The sequence below is a fragment of the Palaemon carinicauda genome, chromosome 5, assembly GCF_036898095.1.
Source record: "Palaemon carinicauda isolate YSFRI2023 chromosome 5, ASM3689809v2, whole genome shotgun sequence".
Lineage (NCBI taxonomy): Eukaryota > Metazoa > Arthropoda > Malacostraca > Decapoda > Palaemonidae > Palaemon > Palaemon carinicauda.
In genome coordinates this window covers 80,832,835-80,845,572 of record NC_090729.1, presented here as the reverse complement: position 1 = coordinate 80,845,572, position 12,738 = coordinate 80,832,835, and the positions used below count along the sequence as shown (strand labels likewise).

General features: G+C 38.8%; 1 protein-coding gene across 1 annotated transcript; it reads right to left on the bottom strand.

Annotated features, from left to right (window-relative positions):
• Positions 1-6,777: 6,777 nt before the first annotated feature.
• LOC137640994 (uncharacterized) lies at positions 6,778-12,431 on the bottom strand. The gene is made up of 7 exons (XM_068373449.1): positions 12,421-12,431; positions 11,492-12,257; positions 10,241-11,380; positions 9,647-9,892; positions 9,220-9,512; positions 7,361-8,661; positions 6,778-7,052 (listed from the first exon to the last, which is right to left on the bottom strand). The coding sequence occupies exons 1-7, from the start codon at positions 12,429-12,431 to the stop codon at positions 6,778-6,780; spliced, it is 4,032 nt and encodes a 1,343-aa protein (XP_068229550.1).
• Between the last annotated feature and the right edge of the window lie 307 nt (positions 12,432-12,738).

The window sequence follows — 12,738 nt, the reverse complement described above, 5'->3', positions numbered from 1 at the left end:
TCAACCAGGTGATGTTGGCCATCTTCCGATTGGCGGAAAAGAAGAAGTGGTACCTGTCGGCAGTTCACCTTCAAGGAGTCCGCAATGTGACGGTGGACGCTCTATCCAGGTTCACACCGATAGAGTCGGAATGGTCCTTAGACGCAGGATCATTCTCCTTCATTCTGAATCAGTCCCAGAACTGCAGATAGACCTCTTTGCGACGAAAGACAACAAGAAGTTGCCTCTGTACGTGCCCCTTACGAGGACCCCTTAGCGGAAGCATTGGACGCGATGTCCCTCGACTGGAACAGATGGTCCAAGATTTATCTGTTCCCTCCTCACAACCTTCTGTTGAGGGTCCTCAACAAACTGAGATCCCTCAAGGGGTAGCGGCAATAGTGGCCCACAAGTGGCCGAACAGCGTGTGGTTCCCCCTGGCATTGGAACTGTAGCTGAAGTTTGTACCGCTACCAGATCCAGTTCTGACCCAGCGAGTCCAGAAGTCAACTGTCTGCGCTTCATTACAGAAAACCCGGACCCTGCAGCTCATGATTTTCTCTCCCTAGCGGTGAGAAAGCGTTTCGGGATTTCGAAAGCCAGCATAGACTTCCTTGAGGAATATAAGTGCAAATCTACTAGAAGGCAATATGAGTCATCTTGGAGAAAATGGGTGGCCTTTTGTCAAGGCGAAGAATCCGCAGGAGATCTTGACAGACTTCTGCTTATCTTTCTTCTCCACCTCCATGGTCAAGGATTGGCAGCTAACACGATTTCAGCGTGTAAGTCTGCTTTGACAAGACCCATTCTATATGCCTTCCAGGTCGACCTAGGTAACGAGATCTTTAATAAAGTCCCGAAAGCCTGCGCTAGGCTCAGACCTTCAGCACCTCCAAAGCCCATTTCATGGTCTTTAGACAAGTTCTTCATTTCGCTTCTCTGTTGAGCAATGAAGAGTGTGCGTTAAAGGATTTGACACAAAAAGTTATTTTCCTATGTTGCACTCGCGTCCGGGGCCAGGGTTAGTGAGATTGTAGCCCTCTCGAGAGAGGCAGGTCGTGTTCAGTTCCTGGATGGGGGAGAACTGAACCTGTTTCCGGATCCGACGTTTCTCGCCAAGAATGAGTTACCCACCAACAGGTGGGGTCCCTCTGAAAGAAGATGCATCTCTATGTCCAGTAGAATGCCTAAAGGTCTATCTTCATAGAACTTCAGACTTCAAGGGTGGTCAACTATTCAGGGGAGAAACATCAGGCTCAAATTTATCTCTGAATCAACTCAGAGCGAAAATCACATATTTTATTCGCAGAGTGGATCCTGACAGTACACCCGCAGGTCACGATCCGAGGAAAGTTGCCTCATCCTTAAATTTCTTTAATTGTATGGATTTTGAACATCTCCGTTCATACACTGGCTGGAAGTCTTCCAGAGTGTTCTTTCGCCACTATGCGAAGCAAGTAGAGGAACTAAAGAGATCTGTGGTAGCAGTGGGTCGCGGTGTTAACCCTACTGTTTAACTCTGCGAGGAACAGTGGTCTTAATTGGGACGATTAATTCCAGGGTGAGTGTGTAGTTACATACTGTACTACAAACTAAGTGAGGGCACTGTGTTGCCCATGTAGACTGTTCCATTTCCGAAGGTGAACCTAGCATAAGTGCAGACATGTGTGCCGAGCGTTTCTAACGCTAATGTCATTGATTTGTAATACAGACTTTTATGACTTCGATACCTCGGTATCTTAAAAGTGGCATTTAATGTTTTTTCTTTCAGACAAACAAGTTCTGTTTACTATCATACTTATGCTTAAAGTTTTGGGTTATCCTCTTCTTATGTATATATATATATATATATATATATATAATTGTGATTAACCTGTCTATTTATTGCCTGTCAATAAACTGGTTCTTGAGAACCTTGCGTCTCCTTCACCTGTGTTAATTTATTGGTATAATTGAGCATTCATTCTATGTACCTTATCTGGGATAATTCTAATAGAATTGTTCCTTTATGCAAGCTATGTTGCATTGGTTTTCCTCCTATGCGGATATAAAACCTTTGTCCAATACAAGTATTGTGCGGAGAACTGGTCGATATTTCATATTGACGCAGTGATTCTTTTCAAACTATGCTTTACTTAATATAGGGCGAGACCACTATATTAGCTTGCCTGGTATTCATACATAGGTATATGTACTCTTCGAGACTTTTCCAGAGTCTAGTAGGACTCTTCCCTGTAGGGGGCAGGAAGCTCTAACATGGTTTATAGTTAGTTGAAAAGATGTATAACGGTAACATCTTAGGTCTCTAGGTCTAGTCGACCAAGAAAAATGACATCCGGGGAGTACGGCACGTTCTGAGAATCCACAGATACAGTAATGCTCTGCTATACTTCCATCAGGACGACATGGCTTGAGCCCAAAAAATGGATTTTGAGCGAAGCGAAAAATCTATTTTTGGGTGAGATGGCCATGTCGTCCTGATGGACCCGCCCTTGCCTTTCTAAGAAAGGCCGTAGGACCCCTCCCTACATACAGTATCTGTAGAACCTCGTGTACGCTACAAGGAATACAGATGGCGCCAGGATTGGCGCCAGGCACGCATACGAATCGGAAGATAGGGAGCCTTGTGAGCGGATCCCCCTTTTTCTTTCCCGAATTCGTTTCTTGCCAATCGCCCCCTGCGAGATGAAATCTCTGTTCGGGATGCAGATTGCCATATGGCGTGTCAAGAATACGTCCTCTGATATGTCGCGATATCCCTTTCAGGAGGGATATTCGCTCCAGGAGTTAGAATTCTGGTACCTTAAGGTAAATTCTCTGGGAATATCGCCGTAGTTGTAATATACCCTAGGAAGCTACCCTATAGGAACTTCCATCAGGACGACATGGCCATCTCACCCAAAAATAGATTTTTCGCTTCGCTCAAAATCCGTTATATGTATATATATATATATATATATATATATATATATATATATATATATATATATATATATATATATATATATATATAGGTAAATATAGATATATACATTATATGTAATGTATATACATATATATATATATATATATATATATATATATATATATATATATATATATATATATATATATATATATATATATATATATATATATATATATATATATATAAAAATATACACATTTATAAACATATATATATATATAAATATATATATATATATATATATATATATATATATATATATATATATATATATATATATATATATATATATATATGGGTTCAGGCCATGTCGTCCTGATGAAAGTTTCTAATAGGTAGCTTTCTAGGGTATATTTGACTACAGTGATATTCCCAGAGAATTTTACCTTAAGGTATCCAGAATTCTAACTCCTGGAGCGAATATCTTTAAATAATCTCACACGGATATAGCATAATATCAGAGGACGTATTCTTGACACATCACATAGCTATCTTCGCCCCGAACAGTATCAACGCTTCAAGGGGGTATAGTGACAAATATCTGAAACGAGAATGAAAAGAGAGCCACTCATAAGGCATCTCTCTTATTCCGTTTCCAGTGTGTATCTGATGAAGGCGGTAGCACCCTCTTTATTCCCTTTCGTGTGGCTCTACTACTCAGTGTTTTCTCTTGTGTTCTCTCGTTATTTTGGATTTAATTCTCCGGCCTCTTCTGCCTCTAGGAAGCTGAGTATTATCTTTAATATGTATAAATGTAATATCATGTCGTTTTGAATTAAATCAAATGGGATTTTAACGTAAACAAGAGCTGTTGCCTACCAGAGGCATCTTGGATGCTATCGCTCGCTCTTAGGGGTCATTTAGTTAGCTGGAGCGACGTTCCTGGTTTGTTATGCTTTAATAATTTAGCTATTTAGCTCCACTAGGAATGCTTATAATATACCGTCAGTTTTAGCTCGGTGATTTCGACACGGGTCGAGGTACCGATCTTGCCCTTCGTGAGGCGTCGTAGCCTAGACGTCTGGCACTAGTACTTTCATGCATGATATAAGTTTTTCCGAATGTTATATTATTGAAGCTATAGGCAAATATTTTATACATGTAAGATATTGTTGAATGTTTTTTCCAAGATTGTATACGAGAGAGTTTCCGTGATTTAGGTAATCGATTCTCATCTTACCTAGTCTAGTATTCTAGGTACAGTAGTATACTTTCGCACATCCCCGATTGTTCTTTTCTCCTCCGGAGGCAAAGTTCAATCCCTCTCTCCCTCTGTAAGTCTTAGGCATAATCCTAGTGGTTCTATCTGTATAATAATTCATGTATAACTATTCTAGGATATGTCTGTCCTGACCTGATAACCTGAGTGACTGGTTTTTTGGGTTAGGGCAGAACATCAGAGTTTCTAGTCTGTGGTCTCCTTCTTCCTAGCATAGAGAAAGAGTCTCCTTTGCTAGGTTAGGGCGGACACAGGAAGCTTTGCTTCCCTAGTCCATGTTGGAAGGATTCCGTAAGGATGATTCCTTCCTCTAGTGGCCTAGCACACTGTCCTGTGTTGTTTTTCTCAGGTTGGAGAATGAGTTTTCTCTGCTGCCCGGTGAAATAACTTAACCTATCTTTGTTCTGGTTGGGAGGAGGTTGACAAGTATTGCCAGTCTTCCTCCCTAATAGACAACTCTTGGTTAGGATGAGCTTCTCTAACGGCTGAGTGTGTCTCCTGCTAGAACGAAGTCTATAGGACCCTTATCACTTCCCCACCTCTCTTTCTTTTATTTTCTTCTGGCCGCAGTCCTACTTCCGTACCTAGTATAGGTTAGGATGGAGGACAGGCTCAGCTCTCTGCCGGCTGGCACTACGTGTCGGCCGGCAGAGACCCTTTTTTCTTTGCAGAGTGAACCCCAGACCTCCTTTGGTCTCCCTTCCATGTCTGCTGGTAGAGCCCGGCAGGCTTTGGATTCTTTGGAATCCTGAATGCTACATTCTCCCCTTCCATAAGTTTACTCTTTCTAGATGGAAGGTCGTACGGCAATGCCGCCTTATAACCTTATATCCATACTGTTTCTCTGACTATTGTGTTGCACCCCTAACCCGGCTGCCGGCTTAACAGCCGACAGCCGGGCAGGTGGAGGTTCTCTGGTTCTTGGCTACTGTCGGCGGGCATGGGTTTTATTACCTTTGCCGGCCGGCAGTGGAAACACAGTCCACATCTGCTGGCCACTACGATTAGCAGCCGGCAGCCGGGTATTAGTGTTTTCAGCAGTCGCCTGGCAATGATTGCCGGCCGGCACACAGTCGCGAATCAGGGGGCTGCCGCCTATTAGTTAAAGATAGTATATCTTTGAACTATACAGGGGTAGTTGCCAGCCGGCACGTGCAGGCGCACGCCGGCACGTACCGGTGCGTGCTAGCCGGCACAACAGCATGCGATGTACAGTAGTTGCTTTATTTGTAGTGTAGTACATGTGGTGAATGGTATCGGTTTCAACACTTACTAATTGTTGCCTTAAGATTGCATATGTGTGTTCCCGCTCTCACACTTGAAAGACAACAACCTAGTATTCGATAGGGAATGATTTCACGCTAGATCGCATACATAAAAGAGTAAAGTGGACTGTATAATAGATATAAAGGACATGAGAAATAATAAATGGATTCAATCAATCGCACAAAATCTTAACAATTATTTATTAATGTAACCATACGAAATTTAAAGAAAAAGGAAAACAAACTTAATTGAGAATTAAGTAATATCTATACTTTGTTTCTTAATAACAAAACGAAACTGAATATTTACTTTAAATAAGCATTGATAGCAAATGGTAATAAACAAAATATATTGGCTACAGTACGGATACCAAAATTAAACAAGCAAACAAAGTTTATAAGGCACTGTCAAACACTCCGTGTCCAAGTTCAAGGTCGTAGGATATGGATCATGATTCACAAGTTAACAGATCCCGATTCACAAGGGCAACGAAAATTACACAGAAGACGGCTTATTTTACAATGAAAAGATCCCAAAGCAGTCCACGTTTGTTGAGAATAATGTATACTTCACCAAGTATGCTGGGCTTCAATAAAATCTCAACAAGTGGGTGGTAGGACAACTTAACTTTTTGACACAGATCACAACAGATCCGTCTTCTATGGGTCCTCGTGGGCAAGAGAGAGCCCTCTTGTTTGCCATGTATCTGTGAAAATATTCGGAGATAGAAACGTTCGTATGGGTACATTTAACATTAAATCAATGATCCTATCTAAGATTTTTCACTCCCATGCTCACTTGGGATGGTCATAGTCGGCTTACATAAAATAACATGCACACAGATGATACAAAACTTATGAATTTTAATTAGATGAGCAAATTAAGTGTGTTTAGGAAAGTGATGCAACAGAAAGGGACAGGTATTGAGCATGCGCTCTAAACACAACTATTTTGTAAATAATTCTTATGAATTCTTTTAAGATTAAAGTCTTAACATATGTAATAGAATGTGGATTAATCTTAAGGAAATAAAATATATAAAATATCACGAAGAACAGCAAAAATATAAAACAAATGATCTTATACAAAGGATTTGATACTCAGACAAAAAGATGCATTCCTTGTGATAAAGAAGGGAAATGATATAGGGTTTTCTTCAAAATGACAAATTAACTTAAATATCCAAGTTGGAAGACAAACTAAGCTTCCTTACAGGAAGTGTTCATAACACACTCCCCAACAAAAGTTAAGTAAATTTCAATTGAGCATGGTTCCTATGCTAAATTAAAAAAAAAACATGGTAAATACACAAAATACATGCTACATAATAATAAAACAATCAATTTCACAGCTGTCCATCAATTAGCAGCTGCTTACTATTTAAGGCAGCTTTTTTAGCAGCTTTTCTTTGAGGTCTTAAAGGAACATCTGGCACAGGGACCTCAGGTAGCCTGAAATCCTCATAGGATTTATCATTATTTAACTCTTCAGTGAGTACAGGGTTACGAATTTCTAATGGCGCAATCTTACTGATAGATCGTTCATATAATTTCCCATGAACGCTTACTTCAACACTTCTCACAATGTTGTCTCTACCAAATATTAGTCTGGTTATTTTACCTGAAGGCCATAAGAACTTATGATTATTTTCAAGATTCACCAAAACAATATCATTCTCGCGCAATGAAAGAGGATTGTCACTAGAAGATTGATTACCATAATGGCGTTCACGAAGTGAAGTTAAATTATCATTTTGCCAAATGCTTTCAAACTTTTTGAGGACACTGCATAGATGAGCATATTGTTCTCGTACATCAATATTTTCTCCATAAGGAATCGCATTGTCAGCTAAATTATTTAAAGGAGGTGCAATAATTATATTTTTTTACCATACAACAATTGGTTAGGAGTAAGAAATTCTTCCTCACATGAGTCACTAATATAAGTAAGAGGGCGGTTATTGGCTATACTTTTAATTTCACAAAGTACAGTATGAAGTTCATCAAATGTAACCCTCTTATGATAAAGTGCTTTACTTAGGCTACCTTTGACTACCCCAATTAACCTTTCATAAAACCGGCCAAACCATGGGGCTCTTGGAGTTATGAACTTCCATTGAATACTCAAATGGTTTAGATGTGCAAGCACTTCAGGCTTATCTTTAATTTGTTGTAAGAACTGATTACAACCTTGGAAATTAGAGCCATTATCTGAGATAATAACTCTGGGAGTGGAATAAAAAGCACAAAACCTGCGCAAAGCAAGCAGGAAATCTACAGTTGAAAGTGTGCGTACAAGTTCAAGATGGATTGCACGAGATGAAGTGCAAGTGAACAAGCATATGTAAGCCTTACTCGGTATGTCATTTAAACTTTTCGAGCTCACATCATAAACATTGTATGCTCCTGTAAAATTAACACCAATACAGTCAAAAGGACGCGTAAATGTAACTTGCTCACTGGGGAGAGGTGGAGGATTAAGCACAGGGAATGTTTGTGCACGCAACTTTCTGCAAAGAACACATTTGGCTAGAAGATATTTAATGGTCTTTCTGGCCTTTGGTAACCAGAAAGTTTCACGAAGCAATACAAGTACAGTATTCACACTAGAATGATGATGGTTAATGTGATAGTGCCTAATTTTCAACATGGTTAAATGACTTTTAGGAGGTAGTAACATAGGCGTTTGGGTTGAACTGGGCAATTCAGAGTTCTGTAACCGACCTTTAGAACACACTACACCATTGCTGTTTAGATGTAGCCCAAGCTGATTAGCAAAGTTTGTTATATCCTGAGGGACATTAATAAATGAGGCAGTAGGCAAATACTTAATCAGTGTAGGATAATGAAACTGCTGTTCCATTCGTACCAGAACAGTTAAAGGATCTAAACAAAAAATAGGTTTGTTAGGCATTAGCTTTTTACAAAATTGAATTATTCTACGAACAATCTTCAAAGCCCTAAACAGGAGAGAATACTTAGATAAATTCAAACAAGGAATTATTGGTTCAGTCTGAACTGGTTCGACCAAAATTTCATTCACAAGTGTAGGATCAAATTCCCTCTGAATTGGATATTTACTGGGAGAGTCAAGCCAAGTTGGACCACATAACCACAAGCCACTATTCTGAAGTTTTGAAGGAGAGACACCACGTGTCACCAAATTTGCTGGATTCTCCTTGGTAGGAACGTATTTACTGGGAAATTCCCCATCGCGAATGTCCTTGACCCTGTTCCGGACATACACATATGTGCATTTATTACAATGAACCCAATGAAGGACAACTTCACTGTCAGTCCACAAAGTACAAGACTGAAAAGCTATGGCAGAATTTGACATCAAAGATTTTGCTATTTTACTACCTAAGTTCAAAGCAGTAAGTTCTAATTTGGGGATAGAAAGCTCGGGTCTTGGTGCAACTCTGGCTTTTGATAAAAGCAAATTGCTTGAACAAGGGGTAACTACATAAACTGCTAAGCCATATGCTTGCTTGGAAGCATCAGCAAAGATATGCAAATGACAATTACCAGGAATAATAGCAAAGCGAGGGAAAGTGATGGTCGACACTAGATGCAATGACTCACAAATAGACTTAAATTCAAGACAATATTTTTTGGGCAATGATTCATCCCAACTAAATTTTTTCTTCCACAAGGACTGAATGAAAATTTTACCTTGAATCCACAAGGGAGACAACAAACCTCACGGATCAAATATGGATGATACAATGGAGACAACTTGTCTCTTAGTGAGATGATGATGGAGACATTCATTCTTACACACATACTGACTGGATTTGATTGACAAAGAATCATGTGTTACATTCCAATTAATACCTAATACATTTATTTCAACTTCTGTAACATCTAAATTTATTACTTCATTGAATTTCACTGAGTTACTTCTCCATGATTGGAGAGGCATATTTGCTTCCAAAAGAATTTGATTAATGCGCGGATATTCCTTGAGCATTGAATCGAGACAACTATTGGTCTTACAAAAATTATCTACATAAAAATGTGGTATCAGTTGAGAAGCAAGAGGATCAGAATTATGTTCAAGGTGATAAACTATAGTTTTCTGTAAAAGAAATGGACTACAAGTAGCTCCAAACATCACTACCTTGAATCTATATGTCACAATTTTGTCTAAATTAGAATTTTCAAACCATAAAAATCTACAGTAATCTCTAGAATTGAAGTTGATGCCTATACGCAAAAAAATGCTTTACTGATGTCAGAGACAACAGCAAAGGGGTTAGTTCTGAAAACAAGCAAATAATCAAACAATTTAGCAGTTAAACTAGGGCCTGTCAAAAGACAATCATTTAATGAAGGATCAGAAACAGTTTGCTTTGATGAGGCATTCAAAACAATGCGTAGAGGAGTTGTGGCCGAGTCTTTCTCCATGGTGTGGAAGATAATGACCAAATATTGGCTCACTGACTTTCTCAATAAATCCTAATTGCAAATAATTATCAAAAATCTGATTGTACTCTTCAAAAAATTCAGTATTATTCTGAAAAGAGCGAGCTAATGAAAAAAGTTGACCATAAGCTCTACGATAATTAACTGGAGGTCGTAAATTTGACTTAAAAGGTAAATCTGCAGAATAGTGACTTCCAATACAGGTGATATTACTCTCAAATTTCTCTACAGTTAACTTTTCTGCAGGAGAATAAGTTTCATCAACAATGCCAACCTGGTCCAATTTCCATAAATCTTAAATTTGAGGAGGATCTATTTCAATAGGCATTACGCTAGTGCGTGCGCAAACAGCATACTGTACAGTAACAGAATTGCTATTACAATAGTCTTGAGTTGCCCATTGAGGTAAGGGACCAAAAATAATTGCACCACCAGCACAAGTAAACAAATTAACTCCAGCACATTTGCTTTGACCCATTCTAAACTTATGATAATTTCAGCACCAATAACAAGTCCAATCTGTGTAACATCATCACTGGTTAATTGACCATCAGCTAACTTAATACCCTTTGATTTAAGGCAATTTACAACATTAATGAGGCCAGGAGTTCGTATTACAGTATTTACCTTGTCAAAAGCAACTGCTTTCAAAGTAATTCTTGATTTCCCAAAACGAATGACTACTTTAACGATATTACACACAATTTCTACTGGTTGACTAGCAAAAGGTGTCAGAGAAAGGGTAATACGATCTACAATAGGTAAATTCAGCTGTTTAGCAAGATCTGACTGAATGAATGTGCGCTGTGACCCAGTGTCAAAAAAAGTACGTGTAGGAACCCAATATCCACCCCCTAATATTTGAACAAAAGCAGTAGGCAAAGCTGTTATTGACAAAGAAGAAGCAGTGTTGCCCGAGCATGAATTAGTGAAAGAAGCTACACTAACTGAAGAAGTAGTAGTCGTAACAGTAGGACTAGCAGAGTTGGCAACACTGACCATAGGGTTACTCCCGTCCCGTGGAAGAGGAGGAGGAGGATGGGCAGGGTTAAAGTTAGTTAGGCTACCGGTATTATCAGCGGCAGCTGTATTAAGAGGTGTCAAGTTTACTATGTTAGTACTAGCATATTGACTCGGATTGGCAACAGTGTTATCACACGATTTTGCACACAAAAAGGTATGATGATTGTTACCGTTGCAATTGCGGCACTCAAATTTGACCTGACAATCACTTACTCTGTGACCTTTTTTCAAACAACAGAAGCATAGATTAAGAGAACGGACCCTTTCTCTACGAGACTGTAGACTTGGATAGCGAACACCGTATTTAGAACTGTGAGACTGCTCACAAAATATACAAGATTTGGCAATGTTAGCCTGGGTATTCTGAGATGAACACCGATTACTCTGAAAAGAATTCTGATTATTTTGAGAGGATGCATTTTTTGAAGCAGGATTTTGCTTTTGTTTAGACTGAGACTGTGAAGAGTTGTTAAGCTTTCTAGCATTGCTACTATCACACTGTGATGAAATTGTCGAAACGGTTTCTGTTTAGCGCTCAGAACGGAGTTGTTCTTTACACCTTTCCATCAAATCAACTATCTTAGTCAAGCCTTCTGAAATTTGTTCCACTGAAAAATGATAAGCATTGTACTTATTAGCAAGAATTTTAAAAGTTTTTGAAGGAAGCTTCTTGATTATGATCTCTCTGAAAAGACGAGTAGAGGTGTCTTGTCTCTCCAAGTGATTTATTTGAGCTAACAGTTTCTCATAACTTAATTTAAAGTCCAAAAGTTCATCATGTGAATGACGTGGAACAGGTAAATCATTCAACTCTCGAATGAGCCGACTAAGAAGCTTATCCGTATTATGAAAGCAATCTTTCAAGGTTTTTATAGCAATGGCATAATTACTGTTAGTAACAGCCAAACCTTCAATAGAGCGAAATGCTCGATCAGTAAGATAATTTCGCAATGTAGCAAACTTAACCACATCTGTCAAATCAGTCCTAGAATGGACAAGGCTATCAAAAATATCCCAAAAGGATGACCAGTTTTCAAGTTTACCATCAAAGCTGGGAATTTTAATTGCAGGCAATTTGGGTGTGGGTAAAGTTGTAACCACAGTCGGATTAGCAGGTGGGGTCTGAATAGTACTGACAGTCAGACTAGCTACTCTATCAAGCACACACTGTAAAGTTTTCTGACATGAACGATGACATTGTCTAAATTCCCTGCCAAAGGACTTCAATTTTTCCTCATCCTCACTAAGTACAACTTTGAGGGTTTCCCACTGATTTGTAAGTGAATTTAATTGACCATTAAGGTTTTGACCAACTAACTCAAAGGTAGCCTTAGAGGTACTAGCATTGCCCCAATCCTGCACTTCCTCTAAAGTGCTACATAAAGATTAAGAATCTGTACAGGTTTCATTTCTGTTGACATGATTAATAAAATACACAAGAAAAATTGTCAATAAAAATTAAGCAATAAAATTGCTAAGTTAAACAAGAAACCAATGATCACTTTGATCACAACTTGCCTAATAAACACGAAAATTACCTCTCAAACATGTTTGAACAATTTTTGCTCTTGGCAACCATGAGTGCCATAATATCATTAAACAAAAAATGATAATAAATTGAGCTCTACAGGCTCAAATTAACAATAATATCGAATTATACCTATTCTCAAAAAGTTTCCAGTCACTTTCGACCTGATTCATACAAATACTAACTAGGACCGTCGTGAAGCAACTGCGTTGGGATATCGAAAGAAATGCGTGGTTGCCATGTGAATCAAAACGAAATCTAATAAAAAGAATAACACTTTTCTTTTTCGAGAATTGTACGATGTACAAACAGACTAATGCTTATGATA

Coding starts and splice junctions, on each gene's coding strand:
- LOC137640994 (XM_068373449.1), bottom strand. Junction 11,381..11,491: donor ACAATGCTTATCATTTTTCA/GTGGAACAAATT, acceptor ATTTCATCACAG/TGTGATAGTAGCAATGCTAG. Junction 9,893..10,240: donor ATGGGCAACTCAAGACTATT/GTAATAGCAATT, acceptor ATTTGCAATTAG/GATTTATTGAGAAAGTCAGT.